Genomic DNA, 21,571 nt, shown 5'->3' with positions numbered 1-21,571 from the left:
GTCAAAGTGAAGTCGCTCAGTCATGTCCGACTCTTTGAGACCCCATGGACTGTAGCCTACCAGGCTCCTCCGTCCATGGGATTTTCCAGGCAAAAGTACTGGAGTGGGGTGCCATTGCCTTCTCTGAATCTGTTTACTAGGTCCTCTTAAATTTCAAGATGCACAAGTCTAGCAGAATTTGAGGCTACAGAATGAGGATGTGGAAACTGACACAGAAGTAAGCCTCTGCTGAAGAAATTAAATAAAAATTGTTAAGGATAAAAAGGAACACTACAGATGAACTGTACTTACTGCATCATTAGTTTTATGCATCACTTGGTATATATAGCTAAACAATATATCATTTAGTTTTGTTTGCTTTTGATTTTCTATAAAAGAAATCAAACTGCTTATAGTCTTCTGTGATTTGAGATTCTTATATGTTGACTTGCATACCATAATTTTTTCATCTTTACTGAGCATGATATAATATGTAAATATACCCCAATTTATTAATCCATTTTCCTATTAATGTGGGTGGTTTCCTTTTTTCCCCCTGCTATTTCAAATACTGCTGTTATGAACAATGTCATATATATCTCCTAGTACAGATAAATATATATCTATATGTATATCTCTATAATATCAGTATTTATGGATACTTTACTTATATCAATTTATTATCTATGTCAAAGTTCTCTACAGCAGTGGTTTTAAGATTTTTTTACCTTTATCATAATATTTATCCTTAGTATGTATGACATAATGATATTTTCTATTCTATTTCAATTTTAAACAATGCTGACTATAATCCACTAAATAGATTTCATGCATCTCTAATGGGACAAACCACAACTTGAAAAACAATGCTATAAGGCAGCAGTTCCCGAACACTTTGGTCTCAGGACCACTTTACACTCTGAAAAAGTAATGAAGACCCCCAAAAGCTTTAGTTTATGTGGTTATATACACAGTTACATCTATCAGTATTCACCATAATAGAAATTAAAATGCATAAAAAATTTTAATTTATTAAAAAATAAGAGTAATAAACCTTTATGTGTTAACATAAATTACATTTTCTAAAATTCAACACAGTACTTTATTTTAAAAAAATGAAATTTAGTTGAAAGGAGAGAAACTGTTTTATTGACACAGTAAAATAAAATCTTTAATGGTTAGCTTAACAGGTGGATTCTGATATTTACTTCTGTATGCAATCTGTGGTTATATATTGATTTGGCTAAAGTGTATGCAGAAAATCTGACTTCACATAAATGATACACAATAAGAAAAGTGAAGAGTATTTTAACAGTATTTACAGGTGACTGGATATCCTTTTTTAATGCCACACCAAAAGTGGACAATTAGTAGTTTCTTAAATGTTAGCTGAAATGTGAAATCTTACACCATTACCAGTTAACTTTTCATAATCTGTTACATTAAAATCCACAGTCTGATCTTTCACCTTAATAGGATCTTTTACCCATACATGATTTTCTAATCCTCACTGGTCATTTGGAAAATATTGGTTCACTGAGTTATTAGGAAGATTTTTTCAAAGATTCACACATTTTCCACACAATATGAAAAGATGACTTTGACTGATATCATCACTCATACCAGAAAAGTCTGGAAAGCAGTCAAGCTCACAACAGGGGAAATAGCATTGCTAAAAGCCCTAATTTTCACTTAAAGTTTTAATTTTATTATCAACAATAAACACTATCAGTTGTTTTTCTTGAAAAGTCAGAGCTGCTTCATTTATTTCTGAAAAATGCTTATAAAAGCTCAAGACTGAATAACCATAGTTTGTTGGTCATTTAAGTAAAAATGGTACCACATGAAAAAAATGGCTAGTTCAGCTTGCAAATCAAATAACTAGCTTTTCTTCAAGATAAACGTCATGCTTTGGCAAACACAAGTGCTTTATGAATATTTCCTATTTGGTCACACAGAATATTAAAAAAATATGTACACAAAGTTGGATTCAATAATTAATATTTAAATTAATTACATAAATATTTTAAATTACATAAAATGTAAGAATGGCATGTTTCTACTGTGAGTACAGCGTCGTGAACAGTAGGACAAGCATTATGTGCTTTGGCTCTACTGCCTTGATTCATATTAATGCATCACCAATTTTACCCACCATTATTTTTATACTATCAGCATAATGCTGACACAGTGAAAAAGGCAAAACAACATGTCAGTATTATTCAGACCTTCTGAAAGGATCTCAGAGACCATGGACCATACTTTAGGATTCATACTTGGCAATGGAATTGCTGAATTACAGGGCATACATACCTGGCCCTATTATTTTTATTATTTTATTGATGATTTTTAATGTCTCACTTTTCAACCTGTTTTTCAAAGTAGGTTTAACAATTAACACTTACACCAGCAGTTCTTTGTTCCACCTATAAACCAACAGGTTTGATGGGTGTTTTCAATGGGGTGAATGATGGCTCCCCAAAAGATATGTCCATGTCTCAATCCCCAAAACCTGTGAATACAATCTTATTTGGATTGCAGATGTAATGAAAATAAGGATCTCATGATAAGATCATCTGGGATTATCTGGGTAGGCCCTAAATTCAATGAGAAGTTTCCTTATGAGACAGAAGAGGAGAAAGATAGACACGGAGGAGAAGACTATGTGAGACTGAGTTAAAAGCAGATGCAAGGAATGCCTGTAGCATACCACCAGAAGCTGGAAGACAAAAGAAAGAACTGTGTCCTGGACCCTTTAGAGGGAGCACACAGTACTGCCAACACCCTGACTTTGTACTTCTGGCCTCCGGAAGTGAGAGAACAATAACAAAAAACCCCACCAAATTTGTGGGAGTTTGTTAGGGCAGCCCTAAGAAATGAACATTGGCATGCAATGGTATTTCTTTAAGGTTTTATGCTCTGATTACTAATGAAGTTGAACATCTTTTCATGTTTATTGACTGTTTATAGAGTTTCTTATTTGTGAACCATTTGCTCTTTTGCCTATTTTTTTAATGTGGTTGTCATTTATTATTGATTCACAGGAGTTGTTTATATATTTTTGATACTATTCCTTTGTCTGCTGTATGTGCTGCAAACATTTTGTTTTACTTTATGGTGTATTAATAAACACTTTATTAAAGTCGAATTTATCTATCTTTCCTTTTATGATTTTATCTTATATAACATGGGAAAGAAATCTTTCCATCCCCTTGATGTCATAAAGATATCCTTTTATATTGTCTTCTGGAGGTTTTACAGCTTACATTTCACATTTACACTCTTCTCCCCCACTTGAGATAGATCTTTTCATATTGTCTGGTAGGGACCCAACTTTATTTTCACCTTTCACAAAATTTATTAGAGATTCACTCCTTTCTTCACTAGTCTCCTGAGTTATCTGTGTCAGAAATCAACTTTCATATACTCACAGGTCTTTTTCTGGGCTATTTGCTTAACAGTCTATTTGTCTATCTCCGTTAACAAAAATCAGAAGCCTAGCAAGATTTCTTTGCAAGGTTTGACTGCTCCTTAAATTCCTGCATTGTTTTTCAGTCCTTTGCTTTTTCATATAACTTTTAAAAGGAACCTTTTTAAAGGAACCTGTCAAACCTTGCAAAGAAATCTTGCTAGCCTTCTGATTTAAACTGTCTTGAATCTATCAATAAATTCATAGAGAATTAACATCTTTATGATACTGAATCTGTCATTACTATGGAAAAGTTCTATTTATTTTGGTCTTCTCTAATGTCTCCTAAGAAAATTCTAAAGTTTTCTCCATAAAGATCTTGTATACTTTTTAAATTTATAAATGGCATCTCTTTAAAAAATTAGATTTTTCTAACCAATTTCTGCTTATCTGTAGACATGCAATTGAGTTTTTTTTTATGGATTGTACATCCAGCAACTTTTTATCCCTTATTAATTCTAATAACTGACATGTAAATGCTGGATTTTCTAAGTGCAGTGCCTTCTCATCTGCAATAATGAGAGTTATGCTTCTTCCTTTCACTCTACAGGTGAATATAAGCAACTGTGATCTCCAAACTCCAAGGGAAAACTTTCTAAGTTTTATCATTGAAGTATGAGGTCTGTTGCAGGTTTGGTTTTTTGTTTTTGTTAATAAATACCCTATATTGGGTAAAGAAATTTTCCTTGTATTGCTAATTTGATTTGTTTTATTACAAATGCTTTTTTGGATTTTATTGTGATTTTTTCTGAATTTTTGAGATATATGTACTTTTTGTCCTTTAATCTTTCACTACATTATCAATTTTAGTATGTGTTAAACCCTACTTGGTTCCAGAATAACTTATTTCCATTTCATGGAATTTACCCATTTGTTCTCTAAGTTTTCACATATATTAGCATAAAAGTATTTACAATATTCTCTTATATTTCCAATTCTGAAGCATTTACAGTTGTATCACCTTCTTCACCCTTCATCATTCATATTTTTTAAGATAATGAAGTAAATCTTTCATTTATGTCAGGCTTTAGAATGCAGTCTGGACAGTTAGTATTTATTACCTTTCTGTTCGGTTCTCTGGTCCTCCAGCTCTTTCTTAGGAGTTTTAGGTTTTATCAATTCTTTGTCCCAGGCAGCCAAAGCTTGTTTTTCCATTTGACGAATTTCTGCTTCCTCTGCATCTAAACGTCGCTTCCACTCTAATAGCTCTTCTGCATGCTGTCGCCGCTGCATTAGCTTTTGCTCTCGTTTTGTCAGAAACCTATGGTCACATCATGAAGAATAGTGAGAAAACAAATCTGTAGGCAGAAATCACTCAAAGAGGTTTATTATTCACTATATTATCAACAAACTGCATAATAACAGGACATTCATAATATTTCTCTGAAAATAGTTTTTGAGAGAACAGAAGCTTTGTAAGTGATCTTATTCAGGAAATGAGAGAATTTCTGTTCTACTTGTAGTTAACTGTTTGGAAGATTAGCAAAGGAAAAACAGTGGTAAATTCAGAAAAAAATTTTTTCAGAATATTCAGCCAACCATGACTGATAGTACTTATATATTCATTCTTCATAGGTGGTTCTTTTTTCGTAACAGAAGGTATAAAGAATTTATTCTGAAGGCTCAGACCAAAAAACACACAAACTCAAAACAACAAAGACCAAAACAACAACAACAACAAAAACCCCCAAAATCCCAAGCAAGCAAGCAAACAAAAAACATATTCTTGTCCCTTTTTGACCTTTATTTCAAATTCAGTCTGGTTTTGCTTCAGGTATAGTGAAGCATTACCTGGGAGATGCCATGTCAAGTGAAATCTATATCTGTTTTTCATGGAGAGAAACAATGAGCACCACAGTCAGATGCCTTACACATAAAACATAACTATTTATTTGAGTTAAAAAAAAGGATGCACCAAATCCTCAAACTTCTCAATTTAACCCAATCTCTGAAATTAGATAGCCTAACAGATCTTGGCTCCCAAGGGTTAGAGTATAGTATTGATTTAGGAAAAGTTACTTGAGAAGTTAAAGAGCTTCTATTAAGCTCTCCTCAAACGTAGATGCCACAGCTAAATAAAGGTGGGCTGCTCATATTACGAGTGTTAGGTCCGTAGTGGCAGCGAACCAACAAAAGTGCACTCACACACCCAGCACACACTTAGCAAAAAGCGCAGGAGCTGTCCCTCTACTTTCTGGACAATCAGCATGTCAAATAACTGTGGGAACGAAAAGGTAAAATCTGTGGGACACTTGACAAGAGGCCCCTAGGCTGTTAGAAAAAAGAAAGAAAGAAAAAAAAAGGCAATAAAAACAAGCAAAAAGAACAGAGCATGCTCTATCAAAGAGTGCACTGAAAAAGGTGCAAAGTTACCTGACCAACTGGTTGTAGATATACAGCTGGAATTTGGGATGAAGGTTGGGAAAACAGACACTGAGAGAGGCCCAGTGATGAGACGTAAAGACAGAGAAGAAGTAGTGAACAGGAGAGCAGTGTCTACAAAATAAGGAGGAAGATTTTAAAACCAAGAGATCAAGAGCTAGAAAGAAGGAGAAAGGGAAAGCATAAGAGCCGAGCACAGAACTTTAAATATGCTTCCTGAGTAACATTATAAGCCACTTGGTTAAAGCAAGTGTTATACTTTGTGTGACATATAAAACATTTGCTTTTATAGATCTTACCAATGATTTCTGAATATACGTGTCTTTCTTCTCAGATGCTGCTGAACCATCATCTATACTTTCAGGTAAATTTATTTGTGAGTAAAGTAATGAGGAGTGTGAAGCTAAATAACTTTTTTTCTCATAAGCTTTAACACAGAGTACAACAATTATGGCCATGAACCTAGCATATCAGCAATTCTATACACATACGTAATCTTAAACAAGGAATTTTTATATCTGTCTTATCATATATTTTAAACTTGAATTTAAATTTAAAAAGCACTACATTTGCCTTACTTAACTCACCATCATAATCTAGCTTGAAAATAGTAATATAGTTTAGAAAATCAATTTATAGTTAAGATATCTTGTTTACATCTACAACATAAAACTTACTGCTAACTGAACCTACTGGAGCTATCTTGCTTTATATTTAACAAAGGCCCATTTAAACAATAATACTGGAATATAATACCCATTCTATATTAGGGTGCATAGTTAAGAATAAACTAAGTAGGAATTCCCTGGGAATCCAGTGATTAGGACACGGCACTTTCACTGCTTCACTGCAATGGCTCAGGTTCGATCCCTGGTCGGTGAACTAAGATCCTGCAAGCCGCATGGTGTGGCTCCCCCCACCCCGAAAAAGATATAATAAACTAAACTAGTTCCAATAAATACTACCAGTAGTTTAAAAGGAAAAAAAAAAAAATCATGCTGTGGACAGTTCAATCAAAGGTTAAAAGTAATAAGAAATTCCATATGTTATAAAAGTAGGAAAAAAGCACTAGTTTCGATCTCTTTTAAAAAAAATTTTAAATAGATCATTGTATATGAAAGGATACATAAGTCTAGTAATAGGTTTAAAAAGGTTAATTCTCTTTGACAGAGCATGCTCCTGCTCACATGCACACAGTAACTTGTAGATTAAGGCCAACACTTATTGCCTTGGAAGAGCAAGGAATAATATATCAGTAAGTCACAGAAGTGAGAAAATCTAGGTATGAATCCAGTCACTCATTTGGAATTTTAAAAGTATGCAGAATCTTGACTACATGTATATCTTTAGATAACTACATGTATAGATGATTTCAAGTCTGTTTCCCCACATACAACTTAATATTCACTTTCTTTCTCTCCCCCCCTTCTTTCTCTCTGTTGTTTCTGGATTGCCTTGATTTTCTGCACTGAAGTGCAAGGAAAAACAATTTTACCAACTTTCAATAAAACACTGCACTCTTCCTTGCCCCTCTTTATGAATGTATAATAAACTTAGTTTGATGCCAATTATCAAAATATTATGCAAAAACAAATGTACTTCAAAAAAGATTCAAAAATTCTATTCATAACATTCAAATATCACCCACCCTCTTAAGTATATAACAGCTAAATGCATGCATGACCTAGTAGAAGTAGAATATTGGAACATGTGAAATAAACTGTAAAAAAAAATACATATTAAATGTTTTTGTCCAATTCAATATAGAGAATAATAACTTTCTCTCTTAGAACAAATACTAATCATTTCCTTCTCATTTACAAAGATTAAAGCATATTCAAAAGCTCTAGGGTAGAAATGAACAACAAAAGAAATGCTAAAAAAAGAAAGCAGTATAAGCGATAGTGTTAAGAAAAGTTTAAAGTTGGAATTTCTTCCCACAAACATGTTCCTTACTTAATAATATACATATATTCTAGAATTCAAGAGGGTCCTCCAAAAGTTGACTAAAATTGAGATAAAAGCAGTAATACTTCACACTAGAGTTAAAAATCCTTCAAGATGCTGCACAAGTAAGAAATAAACAAAAGTATGAATGATGGAGACACAAATGCGTACTCATAGAAAATGCCACTGATACACCTTATGGCTGTTGTCAAGCCATTCCTCAACAAGGCCTCTGGTGGTTACAGAACACTGGATGAGGATGAGATATATGACAGATTTAATCTAGTATGGAAATAATGTTCCTATAATGCTTAAGCCTAAGAAATTCAAAAGAAAGTCAAAATGTTAGACTCTAAACTTTAGGCATGCAGCTATTGAACCTTAGTAATCAGCCACTGAGCACTTTCCCAGCTTCAACAAATACTATTTAGAAGGTCAATTTCTACCAAAACAACTTTAAGTTAAAAAAAAAAGTCACAAAATTGAAAACAGATATGCTAACTTAATTTTCACTATAGCTGGCTGAAGTCCACAGGGCAGGGTTCTAGTTCGAGCTCTGCCATTATGCTACCTGTGTGACCCAGGGCAAGGAGCTCAATCTCTATTGGCCTCAATTTCATGCTGTAGAACCAAGAGAATGTAATAGATGACTTCCCTAAAATTCACTAGTTTCAACATTTTATGATTCTTTCTTCATTTAAGTACCTTCTCACACTATTTGAAAAATACATACCTCAACACATTGCTAGACCATGTGACATGAGAACCCTTTTTTCCCACTGAGCGAATAGTGCATTGTATTCCAATAGATTCTAAAACTGTGACAATTTGAAAGAGCAGAATTATGATCTAAATTTTAAATAAAACTTTCAGTTCTAAAGTCATCTGATTCTGAAAGATATTAAACAAAATACAAAACCTAACATCTTAAATTATTTTTTTTTCTGGATCTAAACAATTCTTTAATTCTATATTGTTACAAGTAAAAATGAAACAGTGCTCTTAATTTTAAAATGAATCAATTCTTTCATTTCTAATGATATTCAAAAGATAAATGAGCATATGGATAGTATTGACATAAAAGAAAACACAGTCTATTCTTCCTACAGAAAAATCTATTGAATTGTTTAATAATCTGCATCTACTGTACTTAAATAAATGAAATAATACAGGCGCATTATCCCTAATCTAGGAAGTAAAGGGAAAAAAGAGCATATTATTAGACTATCAGGATTTATCCATCCACTACACTTAGTCTAAAACTTTCTCTAAGAAAACTGTATATCTAATTTAGGCAATGATATTTAATACATTGTTTAAATTTTTAATTCAAATATCTTCTTTAATGAATAGTGCAAATCCGAAGTATTTAATTTTGAATACTCATCAAGAAAAGCTCTGTGATACTCTTTAACTCTTTTCAGTAAAAATTTCTTCTTCTGAGTTTCCTTAGCATTAGACTTATATACTTTACTAATAGAATCTGATATTTCTTCTTTTTTCCACCTAGACAGTAAGCTTTTCAAGAGCAGGGTTTATGTTTGATTCATCTTCACGTCCCTCAGAACCTACTATATTCACACAATTCTCAGTAAATAATTGCTGAGAGAATAAGTACACAATTAATAAATAAAGAACAAGCTGCTGTTAACAAATGAAAGAAAAAGTACACTATGTCCTATTTTAACACTTAATGAGGAAGATAACATCATTCTTTCAGTGTTTCATTTGCTCAGTAATTAATTTTCCTAAAACAGAATGTCAACTTAACAGGAAGTCACTGCATGGTTTTTCCCCACGAGTATCTGTTTCACAACTTTATACTGTAAATAATACCCCTCACTGCAGTAAACAAAACTCAGATTTCATTTACCAATAATTATAAAAAAACTGAGGGCAAGACAGTGTGGCTTTTGCAAACATACTGATATTTTCATTGTAACTAACTTTTCCCATAGTTTAAATTTCTTTTGCTTTTCACTATATTGAGAAATGGAAATTATTTCTAAAATGTCAACGTGTTAAAAAGGTCAAGAAAAGCCACAGATTAGAAATTTTAACAAAGGTGTTATTGTTTCAGGGAAACATTAATGAAGGAAACCTTTAATTGTAGCCAAGAATAGTTTCAACATTTCAGAAAAAATATTTATCACAGAATCAAAGTTCAAAGAGTTAACAATAAGCAGTAATACATAATGAAAAAGTTCCACCAAAAGTTATCTTAACTTATTGAGAAGGTTGACTATTTTCTGACAGGTATTTTATATTAATAAAATAGTAATCTCTTGGAAGACTGCCTTTTCCAATCTACAAAACAAAAAATAGTGCTTAGTAGCAAAGGCGTAAATGATTTTGTTATTAGTTATTTACTGTAGCAAATGACTACCAAATTAACCCATTCTATTTATTGAGCTGACATCCCAACATTGTTGAAAGAGATCGAACTCTAAAGCTTTGGTAATCTGAATAGTATTCAAAAATTAGTTTTCACATTACAGTAGGGGCTTGAACTCCATAGGTCCACTTACATGTGGATTTTTTTTTCAATAAATATTGTAGTACTGTATGACTGTGGTTGGCTGAATCCGAAGATGTTCAACTGCAGATACAGAGGAACCACGTATATGGAGGAATCACAAATATTAAAAAGCAGAGACATTACTTTGCTGACAAAGGTGTGTATAGTCAAAGCTATGGTTTTTCCAGTAGTCACGTATGGATGTCAGAGTTGGACCATAAAGAAAGCTGAGCGCCGAAGAATTGCTGCTTTTAAACTGATGTTGGAGAAGACTCTTGAGAGTCCCTTGGATTGAAAGGAGATCAAACCAGTCAATCCTAAAGGAAATCAGTTTTGAATATTCATTGGAAGGACTGATGCTGAAGCTGAAACTCTAGTACTTTGGCCACTTGATGTGAAGAGCTGACTCACTGTTAAAGACCCTGATGCTGGGAAAGATTGAAGGCAGGAGGAGAAGGGGACGACAGAGGAGGATGAGATGGTTGAATGGCATCACTGATACGATGGACATGAGTCTGAGCAAGCGCCAGGAGGTGGTGACGGACAGGGAGGCCTGGCGTGCTGCAGTCCATGGGGTTACAAAGAGTTGGGACATGACTGAGCAACTGAACTGAACTGATCATAGAAGTTATAGGTGAATTTTCAACCATGTGAATGGTCAACATTCCTAATACCTCTGTCCCTCACTGTTCAAGGATCAACTGTACATTGTTCTAGAGATTAAAAAAAAAATTGCCTAACAATAACCTCCCTTTTTAATGCATTGCTAGTTTTGAAAAATACACCTCTTCATCCTCAAATTTCAGGATCATCTTCCAAACATTAAAGCTAATTTCTTTGCTGTCTTTACCCCATCCCTTCCATAAACACAGAAGTATTGTTTCAAACAATAAATCAAGAAGTCACTGAATGCTTCAAGGCCTATTCTCTATGACAAATTTCTCAAAAAGTTATTGCAGTAGTTGACAAAAGAAGGGAGAGCAATGTTGCAAAAAATTCTAGGTGTTTAATATTTGGGGCTCTGAGAAAATAACACAACTTAGAACCAAGTCAATATATTCAACTTTTGTTATTTAGGGTTTTTAAAACTTTAACAAAATTGGAAATAAACACCATATAAGCTGACTAATCTTACAAGCAGAATAAGCAGTTCCTTCCACAGATGTGATTAAAATTATTAGAATATTATTCATAGAGACCAGCAATGAAGATTTCACTGGTATAGACAAGCAAGAAATCAATGAAGAAATTTCCCATGAAGCTTTTCTTCCTCCAACACTTATGATCCAAAGGCATTTAAGAGGTAGATAGAAAATGTTTAATCAGTTATGAAAATTTATGAGATAGATTATTCTGAATTAAAGATCCCTGGAGCAATACAGTATGCCCACATAGGCTACTGGAAAGTTTTTCAGGAAAGGAAGCAAGAATTCCTACTTGGATACGTCTTAATTGGTCTAGCCCATGGAAATCTCAGAAAAGGCATTCTTATAACATTTGTAAATATTCAGTTTTCACTCCCTTATACTTTTCATTTTAAAAATTTGTGTTTATTTTTTAAACTTATTTTCATAATCAATTTAGGTATTTTTAAGTTGTGAAATGCCAATTTTAAGTTACTAAAATGCAATTTCAATTAAGCAATGAAGTGCCAGTGTACAACAGTGTACTTACAGTAAGTAAGATTTGACTTAGGAACTGCTTGACTGTTCAGAACCTAAATCATAAGCTAATATCACATATAAACATAGAACATCATTAAATTTGGTGAAGGGTAGTATACTGCCAAAGAATATCAAGGTACAATTTAAGTTCAATCTGTGGTTCAAACTGCTAACATAAAATAGCAATCAACAAAAATTTTAAAGGACCTCTCTTCCATATTTAAAGAAGGTAGAAAATAGTCTACAAGCAGCTACTTTATAAGTATATTTAATTAAATGTACATGCAAAAAAGTAAACTGTCAGGTAAATATCATTGGTATGGTCAAAGCTGGCATACGACTGAGCTATATCCAAGTAGTAATAGCTTTCTCCAAGAGTCTTTAAAAAATAATACTTAGAAATATTTTAGAAGAATGGTGGATAGCCAAATCATTCAACATCCCAGGAGAATTTCAGACTTTATGGTTTTAACTGAGCAACTCAGAATCACTCACAAGTTTAAGAGTTCACTCTTCTACTCAAGTAAGCCTGAGAGTTGTCAGAGTCACAGGATAAGATCTCAAGCTATACCACTGAATTGTTTTCCCAAGTTAGTGGACATGTCCTCAGATTTCAGAAAAGATAAAAATTTCACACTTACTCATAACTTTTAATAAAAGCAAGGAGAAAACATTATCATGGGTATATCTGCAAATACTACTTTAGTTTTAAAATAAGAAACTTGGCTACATTTAAAATAGAGAAAATTTGCCTTATAAATATGGTCTATAGTTAATTGACTTCCAGGATGACTCAATCTACTAAAATGCAACTGAAGCCATAAAATATTATGTTGTATCAATCTAATCTAATGAAGTACATTAAAAATATTATTTGTTGCTACTACTTTCAGTGTAAACGAGATATTTTTAAAAATGAATTACTTTTCATCCATGCGGCTTCTCATTTTCTTCAGTTTCTGCATAATGCTGCTTGTTTCACTGCTGGAGATTGAAATAGGGGAAGGACTGCGGGTCTCCAAGTCAGTTGGGGCAGGACTGGCTGCTTTATTATCCTTTGTATCATCATCACTATGAGATTCCTGCAAACAAGGGGGTAAAGTGTTATACTGGAATTTAAGATCTCAAACTGATTTAAACACTGTCATCTCAAAATTAATTTATCTTCTAAACAGTATTTGTAAAATAGCAGAAATTAAGGTATTACTTAAAGGACAAAATTATATCACACAAGTAAAACGTATATATATGTCCTAACACAGTCCCTAGATTTGTTGCTTAGGAGGAACAAAACCTGAATAGCAATGAGCATGCCTAGCACCAGATCTTGATTTCTAAATAAGTATCCTCTTTGGAGAAACAGCTGAAACCAAGGTTGAGGCAGGAAAAGTAAAAAATGGCTGAAACATCTTGTTTCAGAAAATATGAAAGTGCTCAAAGACTGAGGAGTACATGTCAAAAAGACACACAAACCTGCCTGAGGGGCTCCTAATGGCTCAACTTAAGAAAAGGTGAGTATCAAAACAAATGATGATAGTAACAGACTTTAATGCTGAGTAAAATAGGAATCTGTGAGTCCACACTGACATAAATAAAAGAATCAATTTAACTCTGATGAAGAACAGGAATCAATGTAGTCTTAAAATACCATCATGCAAAGTACTTATTAATCACAAAGGGAAAGAGGGTAACTATACAGTTAAGTATGGTAGATGTCACCTTCACTGTATAGTTACCCTCTTTCCCTTTGTGATTAAGTCAACATCAACCCATTCCAGTATTCTTGCCTGGAAAATTCCATGGGCAAAGAAGCCTGGCAGGCTACAGTACATGGGGTCACAAAGAGTCAGAGCGACTGAACATGCATGCACACACATCAGTAATGAGATGATATCAAAATCAGGTACCATCTGATTGAATGCAGAGAAGAACACAGCATCATATCTGTGATATTCCTGCTAAAGATGCATAAACTGAATCTAATTATGAGGAAGCATCAGACAAACCCAACTTGAGGACCATTCTACAAAGTATCTGGTGTGTAATCTTTCAAAATGTGAAGGTCATGAGAGTCAAGGAACCTTTCCAGACTGAAAGAGACTAAAGATATATGAAAACTAAATACAATATGTGCTTCTGAACTTACCTTTTGATATAAGGAACACTATTGTGACAACTGGAGAAACTTGAATAGTGTTTGCAGATTAAATGGTAGTAATGTGTCAATATTGATTTGTTAGCAACATAACTCTTGCTCAGAAAATCAAAGCTCTTTGTGTTTGAAACTTTCTATAAATTTGAGATTGCTTCAAACTTTAAAGTGTATTTTAAAAATCAAAGCAGTGAATATTAAAGTATTATTTAACTATATTTCTATACAGTTTGAATCTTCCAACACTATACTGACACTTTACAATATTTCAGAATAAGTCCAATTTTGTTTTTGTCTGAATATCTCCTTTAGCCCTGTATCATTATATAGGACATTAGACAGCTGAAAGAGGTATCACATAAAGAGCAAAAAAATTAATTCCTCCCATTAATTCTGAAGAATATATTTGGATTGATTAGCAAAAAGCAAAGCTCTTTTTCCCAACTGAGTTTATAAATGGAAAACATTTTGAAACTAATATATGACTTACGTGTCCCATTCAAAAGAATAATCCATGGGGAAAATAAAATTAGAACTCTCATTTTATATAAAGGCACATACATACAACTTTATCCTGGTGCATTACTATATCATAGTGTTGGGATGAACACACATCCATCATGTAAGGAGGCAGAGTTAGGTGTTAGCAAGCAACATGAAGCAGAAAACAAACAAGAATTTCACGTAGTTTACCAATTTATTCTCCCCTGCAGACTTCAACTTCTCCTGCAGTTTTATGGTGGTCTGTCGGATCCTTTCTATCTCCTCCTGCTGTTTAAGAATCAGTTGTCTTTCCTTCCGAGCTGCCTTATTGGCTTCTTGAAGACGTTTAATTTCTGCCTAAGGTTTAAAGATTTAGGAGAGGGTTTAAAATTTGGAGGGGACAAATTCAAACTAATATTTTAAAAAGAAAATCCAATCATTACATATACAAAACTACATACATAAAGAATTTCAAGATAAAATAACACTGAAAAATTTTTTAGTATTGAAGGAGGAAAGATCTCGTTCACTGTAAAATAATTTAACATGATTCCTTAATTTAAGTAATTATAACCACAACAGACTGATAATCTCATATCCCCTTTTAAAACTTAACATACCTTTCACATTTTTCCATAGTGCTTTTCAATCGTTAGTTATTTAATAACTGCATATCATGTAAAGTAATTAATATAACCATTATTCTATTGTAAACTCCATCCCAAATAATGCTTTAATGCCTATAATTGTTTCATACCACAGGTTAGTTCTTTAGGAGAGATTCCAAAAAGTAGGACAAACAAGTCAAAGAGAATGAATCATTTTATGGCCCTTAGAACAGTTTTTAAAATTGCTTTCAGAAAAGAATTTTCTCCACATAAAATGCCAACAGAAAACACTTAAGACAACATTGTATCAAACACTCTTCACAAAGGATATTATTTTCTGTTGCTGCTGCTGCTGCTAAGTCGCTTCAGTTGTGTCCGACTCTGTGTGACCCCATTGTTGGCAGCCCACCAGGCTCTGCCATCCCTGGGACTCTCCAGGCAAGAACCCTGGAGTGGGCTGCCATTTCCTTCTCCAATGCATGAAAGTGAAAAGTGAAGGTGAAGTCGCTCAGTCGTGTCCGACTATTAGCGACCCCGTGGAATGCAGCCCACCAGGCTCCTCCGTCCATGGGATTTTCCAGGCAAGAATACAGGAGTGGGTTGCCATTGCCTTCTCCGTTTCTGTTGCTAACACTGAGCAAAAGATGACACACTTCACCATTAATAATCATTAAAATTTAATGATTATCCTTTTTTATCATAAATTTCTTACAATCTGTTTTCTCATCAATTAAAGTAAGCATAATAAAGATATGAATAACTTATTATAATTTCTTTAAATCATGTTTGAGAAATTTTGAAACTTCCTGAAAATGCAGACAAGTGCACAATAAACATCTAATTTCCAAAATCCAAAATTAACACCTGTTATAATTCTGTCATATTTCCTCTTAGTCTTAAATTTTACAAAGAACTAAAATATTACAGATAACACCAGTCTGCAATCCCCTACCCCACCCCATAAAGGTAACCACTATCATGGTATATACACTTCCACAGTATATAGCCTTTTAAAATTCTTCTACAAATATTTGTAGTTAACTGCAAAAATATATATACTGCTTGGTTTGTATAATGTTTTACAATATTTTATAAATAATATCATACATACATATTTTCAATCTTGCTTTATTTACTAAATGTTGCTTTTATATGTCTCCATGTTGATTTGCCCCTAAATCCTGCATAACATTACATTGGAGGTGTATATATTTCATGGATCTGTTACTCCTACGGTTAGATGAGGCTGCTGTCTACTATTACAAATAATACTAAAATCAACATCCTTTCACTTTTTTGTCTCCTTGGGCACATGTATAAATTCCTCTCAAGTGCAGTTCTCAAAGTATAGTCCGTGGTCGTTAGGGGTTCCCGAGCTCCTTTCTGGAGACTCTCAAACTATCTTCGTAATACTAAGACATTATTTGTCTTTTCACTCTCATGTGTATACAATGGCATTGTGCACACTTTTAAGAAAATAATTGTATTTTCTAAAACAAAATTAGTGAAAAGAGTAGTATTCAGATGTCTGCAAATCTTTATTGTCTGGCTTGATTTTTTTGTTCTCTGACTTGGGTTTTGGGGTTTTTTTAAAAATATTTTAGATAGAAGTATAGTTGATTTATAATACTGTATTAGTCTCAGTGTTCAGCAAATGATTTAGTAACACATATTTTCTTCAGATTATTTTCCATTATAGATTATTATAAGATATTGAATATAGTTCCTTATGCCATATAGTAATTCCATGTTGCTTATCTATTTTATGCATAGTAGTTTGTATCTGTTAATCCCATACTGCTAATTTATCCTATCCCACCTTCCACTATGGCTTGATTTTTTAAAAACACCATGCACTGATTATTTGGAAAACGTTTAGTTCACTCAGTTATGAAGATCTTCCAAATGTTCATATATTTCATTATACGATACCAAGAAAATCACAATTATTATCACTATGATCCTCTAAGAAAAATTCTTTAGTTTTAGGTGGTAGATAGAAGTTTTTATCATAGGCAACAAATACTGTCAACTGTCTTCTTTGAAGTACAAGCACACTTTGTTCATTCTGAGAAAATGACAGTCAAACACCCTAGTCTGAATAAACATAGTTTGTCTCGGATAACTCTTTCAGGTTAGAATAGTATTCCACGAAAAAATGTGGCTACCTCAGCTTGCAGCTGAAACAACTGCACAAATGCTTTCCCATGAGTTAATCACCTTCCCCTAAGATCCAGGAAAAGTGCACTGTAGGCTTCCCATTCCTGTCATGCAGAATACGAAAACAAGTACTCAAATGCCAGCATAGTAAAAAATAATTTTACTAGACTTAATCAAGACATTCTTTAGTGAAATTAGCTTCTTTTTGCTTCAAGTGTATGACAGTGGAAGATACAAAGACTACTAATAGTTTGGTGCCACTGCCTTGATTTGTGCTAAATGAGGCTTCGGCAGTTTTACCCAGTTTTACCCACCATTGCTGCTGCACCATTTAGTGCAAATATCAATACATAAAAATGGCAAATTCACATCTCACTGTCCTCATGAGAACAGTTTTGATCTCCTTGTCCCATGAAAAAGGTCTAAGGGATTCCCAGAGCTCTACAAAACACCTACTGAAAACTGCTACTCGCTTAGGCCCGAGTTTCTAAATCAATGAATGTATAATTTCACCCAATCCAAGACTAGCAGAAAGAAAATATTTTTTTAATGGGTTCTAAGGGGGAAATGTTTGTGTCTCTCTTAAGAATAAACCATAAGGTTGTAGAAGCAAACTGTTCACTTTAAAATGATTAATGGTATATTCATTTTTAAATGTTTATTTTATGCTATGTATGTTGTTGTTGTTTAGTCGTAAGTCATGTCTGACTCTCTGTGACCCCACAGACTGTAGCCTGCCAGACCCCTCTGTCCATGTAATTCTCCAGGCAAGAATACTGGAGTGGATAACTATTCCCTTCTCCAGAGGATCTTCCCGACTCAGGGATCAAACCTGGGTCTCCTGCATTGCAGGCAGATTCTTTACTATCTGGGCTTCCCTGATAGCTCAGTTGGTAAAGAATCCGCCTGTTGTGTCCAACTCTCTGCAACTCTATGGATGGTAGCCTGCCAACTTCTCTGTCCATGGGATTCTCCAGGCAAGAATACTGGAGTGGACTGCCATTTCCTTCTCCAGGTACTGGACAGCAGAGATACAGAATGTTACCATTATTGAATGGGTTTTATATCTAGTGCACTCTTTTTCCTGCATTGTTATATTTTCTTGCAGAAATATGCTCTATTACATCTATCACTGAAGAAATAAGTTGTTTCCACTTTCCCCTATACAGTGCAAATGCTTCGAGGATATATACCAAGACACAGAAATGCTGAGTCACAGATTATATGTGTCTTCAAGTTAGCTAGATACAATCAAACTGCTCTGAAAGGGGTTATACCAGTTTCAGGAACTCTCACCAGCTACAGAGAGCTTCAGTGACAAAAACTGGAGACCTAAGACAGTTAAATCTTAAACCTGTCTTAAAACTTCAGATTTAATGCTTCAAACTCAGTCTTCCTCTCAAAGTATCTGCCCATTCTAAAGTAGCACAGACAAAAAGGCTAAGGAATTAAGCCAGAAACCTCTCAAGAGCACAGCAGAAATCCTATAGTCTCTTGTGCTGGTTAAAAAAAAAGTTAACCAGGCTTTTAGCTAAAATCCCTGCAGGGTCACAATCTAGGCTCGATGCAAGGCAGCAGACTGAGCCTTACCAACACTGTAACCCACTACCGACCCAGATCAGCCCTTGAGTGGAATAAAATGAACAGCTGACCACTCCAAATGCATAGCAGAGGGAAAAACAAATCCTAAGGGAAGATAACATCATTTGGAGCCTTTGCAGTTACTTATACACACTGTCCAGCATTGACTAAAAAAAATTACTGGCATACAAAGAAAAAGGATCGTATGATAATAAAAAATAATAGCAGACAAAAGTAGCAGACACACAAATGTCCAAATGATGGAGTTGGAAATAATCAATTAAAAAAGGAGGCCCAGTAGCTCAGTTGGTAAAGAATCCTCCTCCAATCCAGGAGAACCCGGTTCGATTCCTGGGTCGGGAAGATCTGCTGGAGAAGGGATAGGCTAACCACTCCAGTATTCTTGGGCTTCCCTGGTGTCTCAGGTGGTAAAGAATCCGCCTGCAATGCGGGAGACCTGGGTTAGATCCTTGGGTTTGGAAGATCCCCTGTAGAAGGGAAAGGCTACCCACTCCAGTATTCTGGCCTGGAGAATTCCATGGACTGCATAGTCCATGGGGCCACAAAGAGTCAGACATGACTGAGCAAACTTCACTTTCACTTTTCTTTCAAGTTGAATTAAATTGTGTCTCCATGGGAACAAAGGAAAGCAGTAGACAATGGAAAATGAAATCATTAAAAAGGTGGAAGGAAAATAATCCTATACCTAGTTAAAAACATCCTTCAAAAATGAAGGTAAGGGACTTTCCTTGTAGTCTAGTGGTTAAGACACCAAGCTTCTGCTGCAGGGGGCATGGGCTCAATTCCTGGTCAAGGAACTAACATCCTTCATGCCACAAAGCATAGCCAAAAAATATGGGAAAAAAGAAAAAAGAAGGTAAAACAAGTATATCTTCAAACTAATGAAAGTAGAATTTGGTATCAGCAAGCATACAATAAAATAACAGATTCACCAAAATTAAAAACTGTGTGCCTCAAAGTGTAGCATCAAGAAAGTGAAAACAAGCCCACAGAATGAGAAATTATCTGTAAACTCAGTTTTTTCCTGCTTCACAAAGAGAAAGCTACTGTAATATTGTAAAAAATTATTTATTTCAACTAAGGGAGAATTTTAAGTTATTTTAAAACCTCTTTTTGGGGTTAAAAAAATAACTTCTTAAAAAAAAAAGTTGAAAGGTTTTTCAACTTCATATGACCAGTGATGCTTCCTCAGGTGAACATTTTTTTTTTGGCTATGCCGTGTGGCTTGTAGGATTTTAGTTCCCCAACCAGGGACCAAACCTGGACCACAGCAATAAAAGCATCAAATCCTAACCACTGGACCACCAACTTTCCCTCTATGGCAAAGTTAAACAAAAACAAACTATTAAGTAACACTCCAATATACAACTCAAATGATTAAATTCATAGATTATCCAACATAACAGCTAGTACCTGGCATGTACAGGTCAATAAAGGGAAACTAGAATTTATTAAATACTTATCAGGCAATGTGAAACATTTTATATATGTTACCTCATTTAATCCTCACAACCACCATATGAAATATAATCTCACTTCAATAGATGGGGAGACTATGTCTCAGAGAGTTACTTAAACTTGACCATGATTACACAGTTGCAACTGGCAAAGCTGGAATTCAAATAATAACAACTAACATTTATTGAGCATTTACCTTTGTGCCAAGGTCTGTTCTAAATTTATTATATATACTTACTCATTATTCCTCTCAACAACAAAGTATGTTATTACTATTATGATCAGTTTATAGAAAATGAAACTGAGCCACAGATAAGTAACTTCAAGATTATAAAACTAATAATTGGTAGATCTGAGATTTTAATCTAGGCAATCTGAATTTAGGGCTTCCCTGATGGCTTAGTGGTAAAGAATCTGTCTGTCAATATGGGTCAGTCCCTGGGTCGGGAAGATCCCTGGGAGAAGGAAATGGCAATCCATTCCAGTATTTTTACCTGGGAAATCCAATGGACAGAGGAGTCTGGTGGGCTCCAGTCCAGAGGCTTGCAAAGAGTTGGACATGACTCAGTGACTAAACAACAACAATCTGAATCTAAAGCCTGAATTCTTAACCATGACACTACACTGCCTCTCCAGGATTCAAATCCCAGGTCTTGCTAGGTTCACTAAGCCTAAATATTTGTCAATTTGTAATTCATGTATCTTAAAAGTCTATTTAGGGAAACAATGACTAAAAAGTTAATCCAATTAGACTTACAAATATTATAATTTTTAAAATACGCATATCAAAACACAATTGTACAATATTTTACAGAGCAAATGAAAGCAGAAGGTTTGACTCAATATTGTATTCTGTTAGCAGTGAAGTACAATCCTAATTTAGAAGAAATACAGTAGGCCATTAAGCAACTCTTGTAATTATAGTAGTAGGCATAAAGAGTGGTTAATATCAACTAAATCTCCTTCAATGAAATAACAAGAAAAAAAGATTAGGCAAAATAATAGATTTCACAATCTAATTTGTACCCTTTGTTTTTCCTAACATACCTTTTCTTGCTGCAACCTTAAGAGCAAACCACGCTGTTTCTTCCGGAGTGGGGGCATTTTATCATCTTCACCTTTATCTCGTAGATGTCTGTAATCATTCCC

The 21,571-nt window shown here is 34.1% G+C and overlaps 1 protein-coding gene across 3 annotated transcripts in view; it reads right to left on the bottom strand.

Moving 5' to 3' along the window:
- The window catches only part of CEP350 (centrosomal protein 350), a 155,339-nt gene that overhangs the window by 35,878 nt on the left and 97,890 nt on the right, over positions 1–21,571 (bottom strand). For all 3 annotated transcript variants that reach the window (XM_061160842.1, XM_061160844.1, XM_061160843.1), the window contains 4 exons: positions 21,470–21,557; positions 14,805–14,951; positions 12,884–13,041; positions 4,510–4,709 (listed from right to left, as the gene is read on the bottom strand). In XM_061160842.1, coding sequence (XP_061016825.1) covers positions 4,510–4,709; positions 12,884–13,041; positions 14,805–14,951; positions 21,470–21,557 — 593 coding nt within the window. The remainder of the gene's footprint in view (positions 1–4,509; positions 4,710–12,883; positions 13,042–14,804; positions 14,952–21,469; positions 21,558–21,571) is intronic.

Source organism: Dama dama, chromosome 14 (genome assembly GCF_033118175.1).
Source record: "Dama dama isolate Ldn47 chromosome 14, ASM3311817v1, whole genome shotgun sequence".
NCBI lineage: Eukaryota > Metazoa > Chordata > Mammalia > Artiodactyla > Cervidae > Dama > Dama dama.
This window is presented reverse-complemented; position numbering and strand designations above follow the sequence as displayed.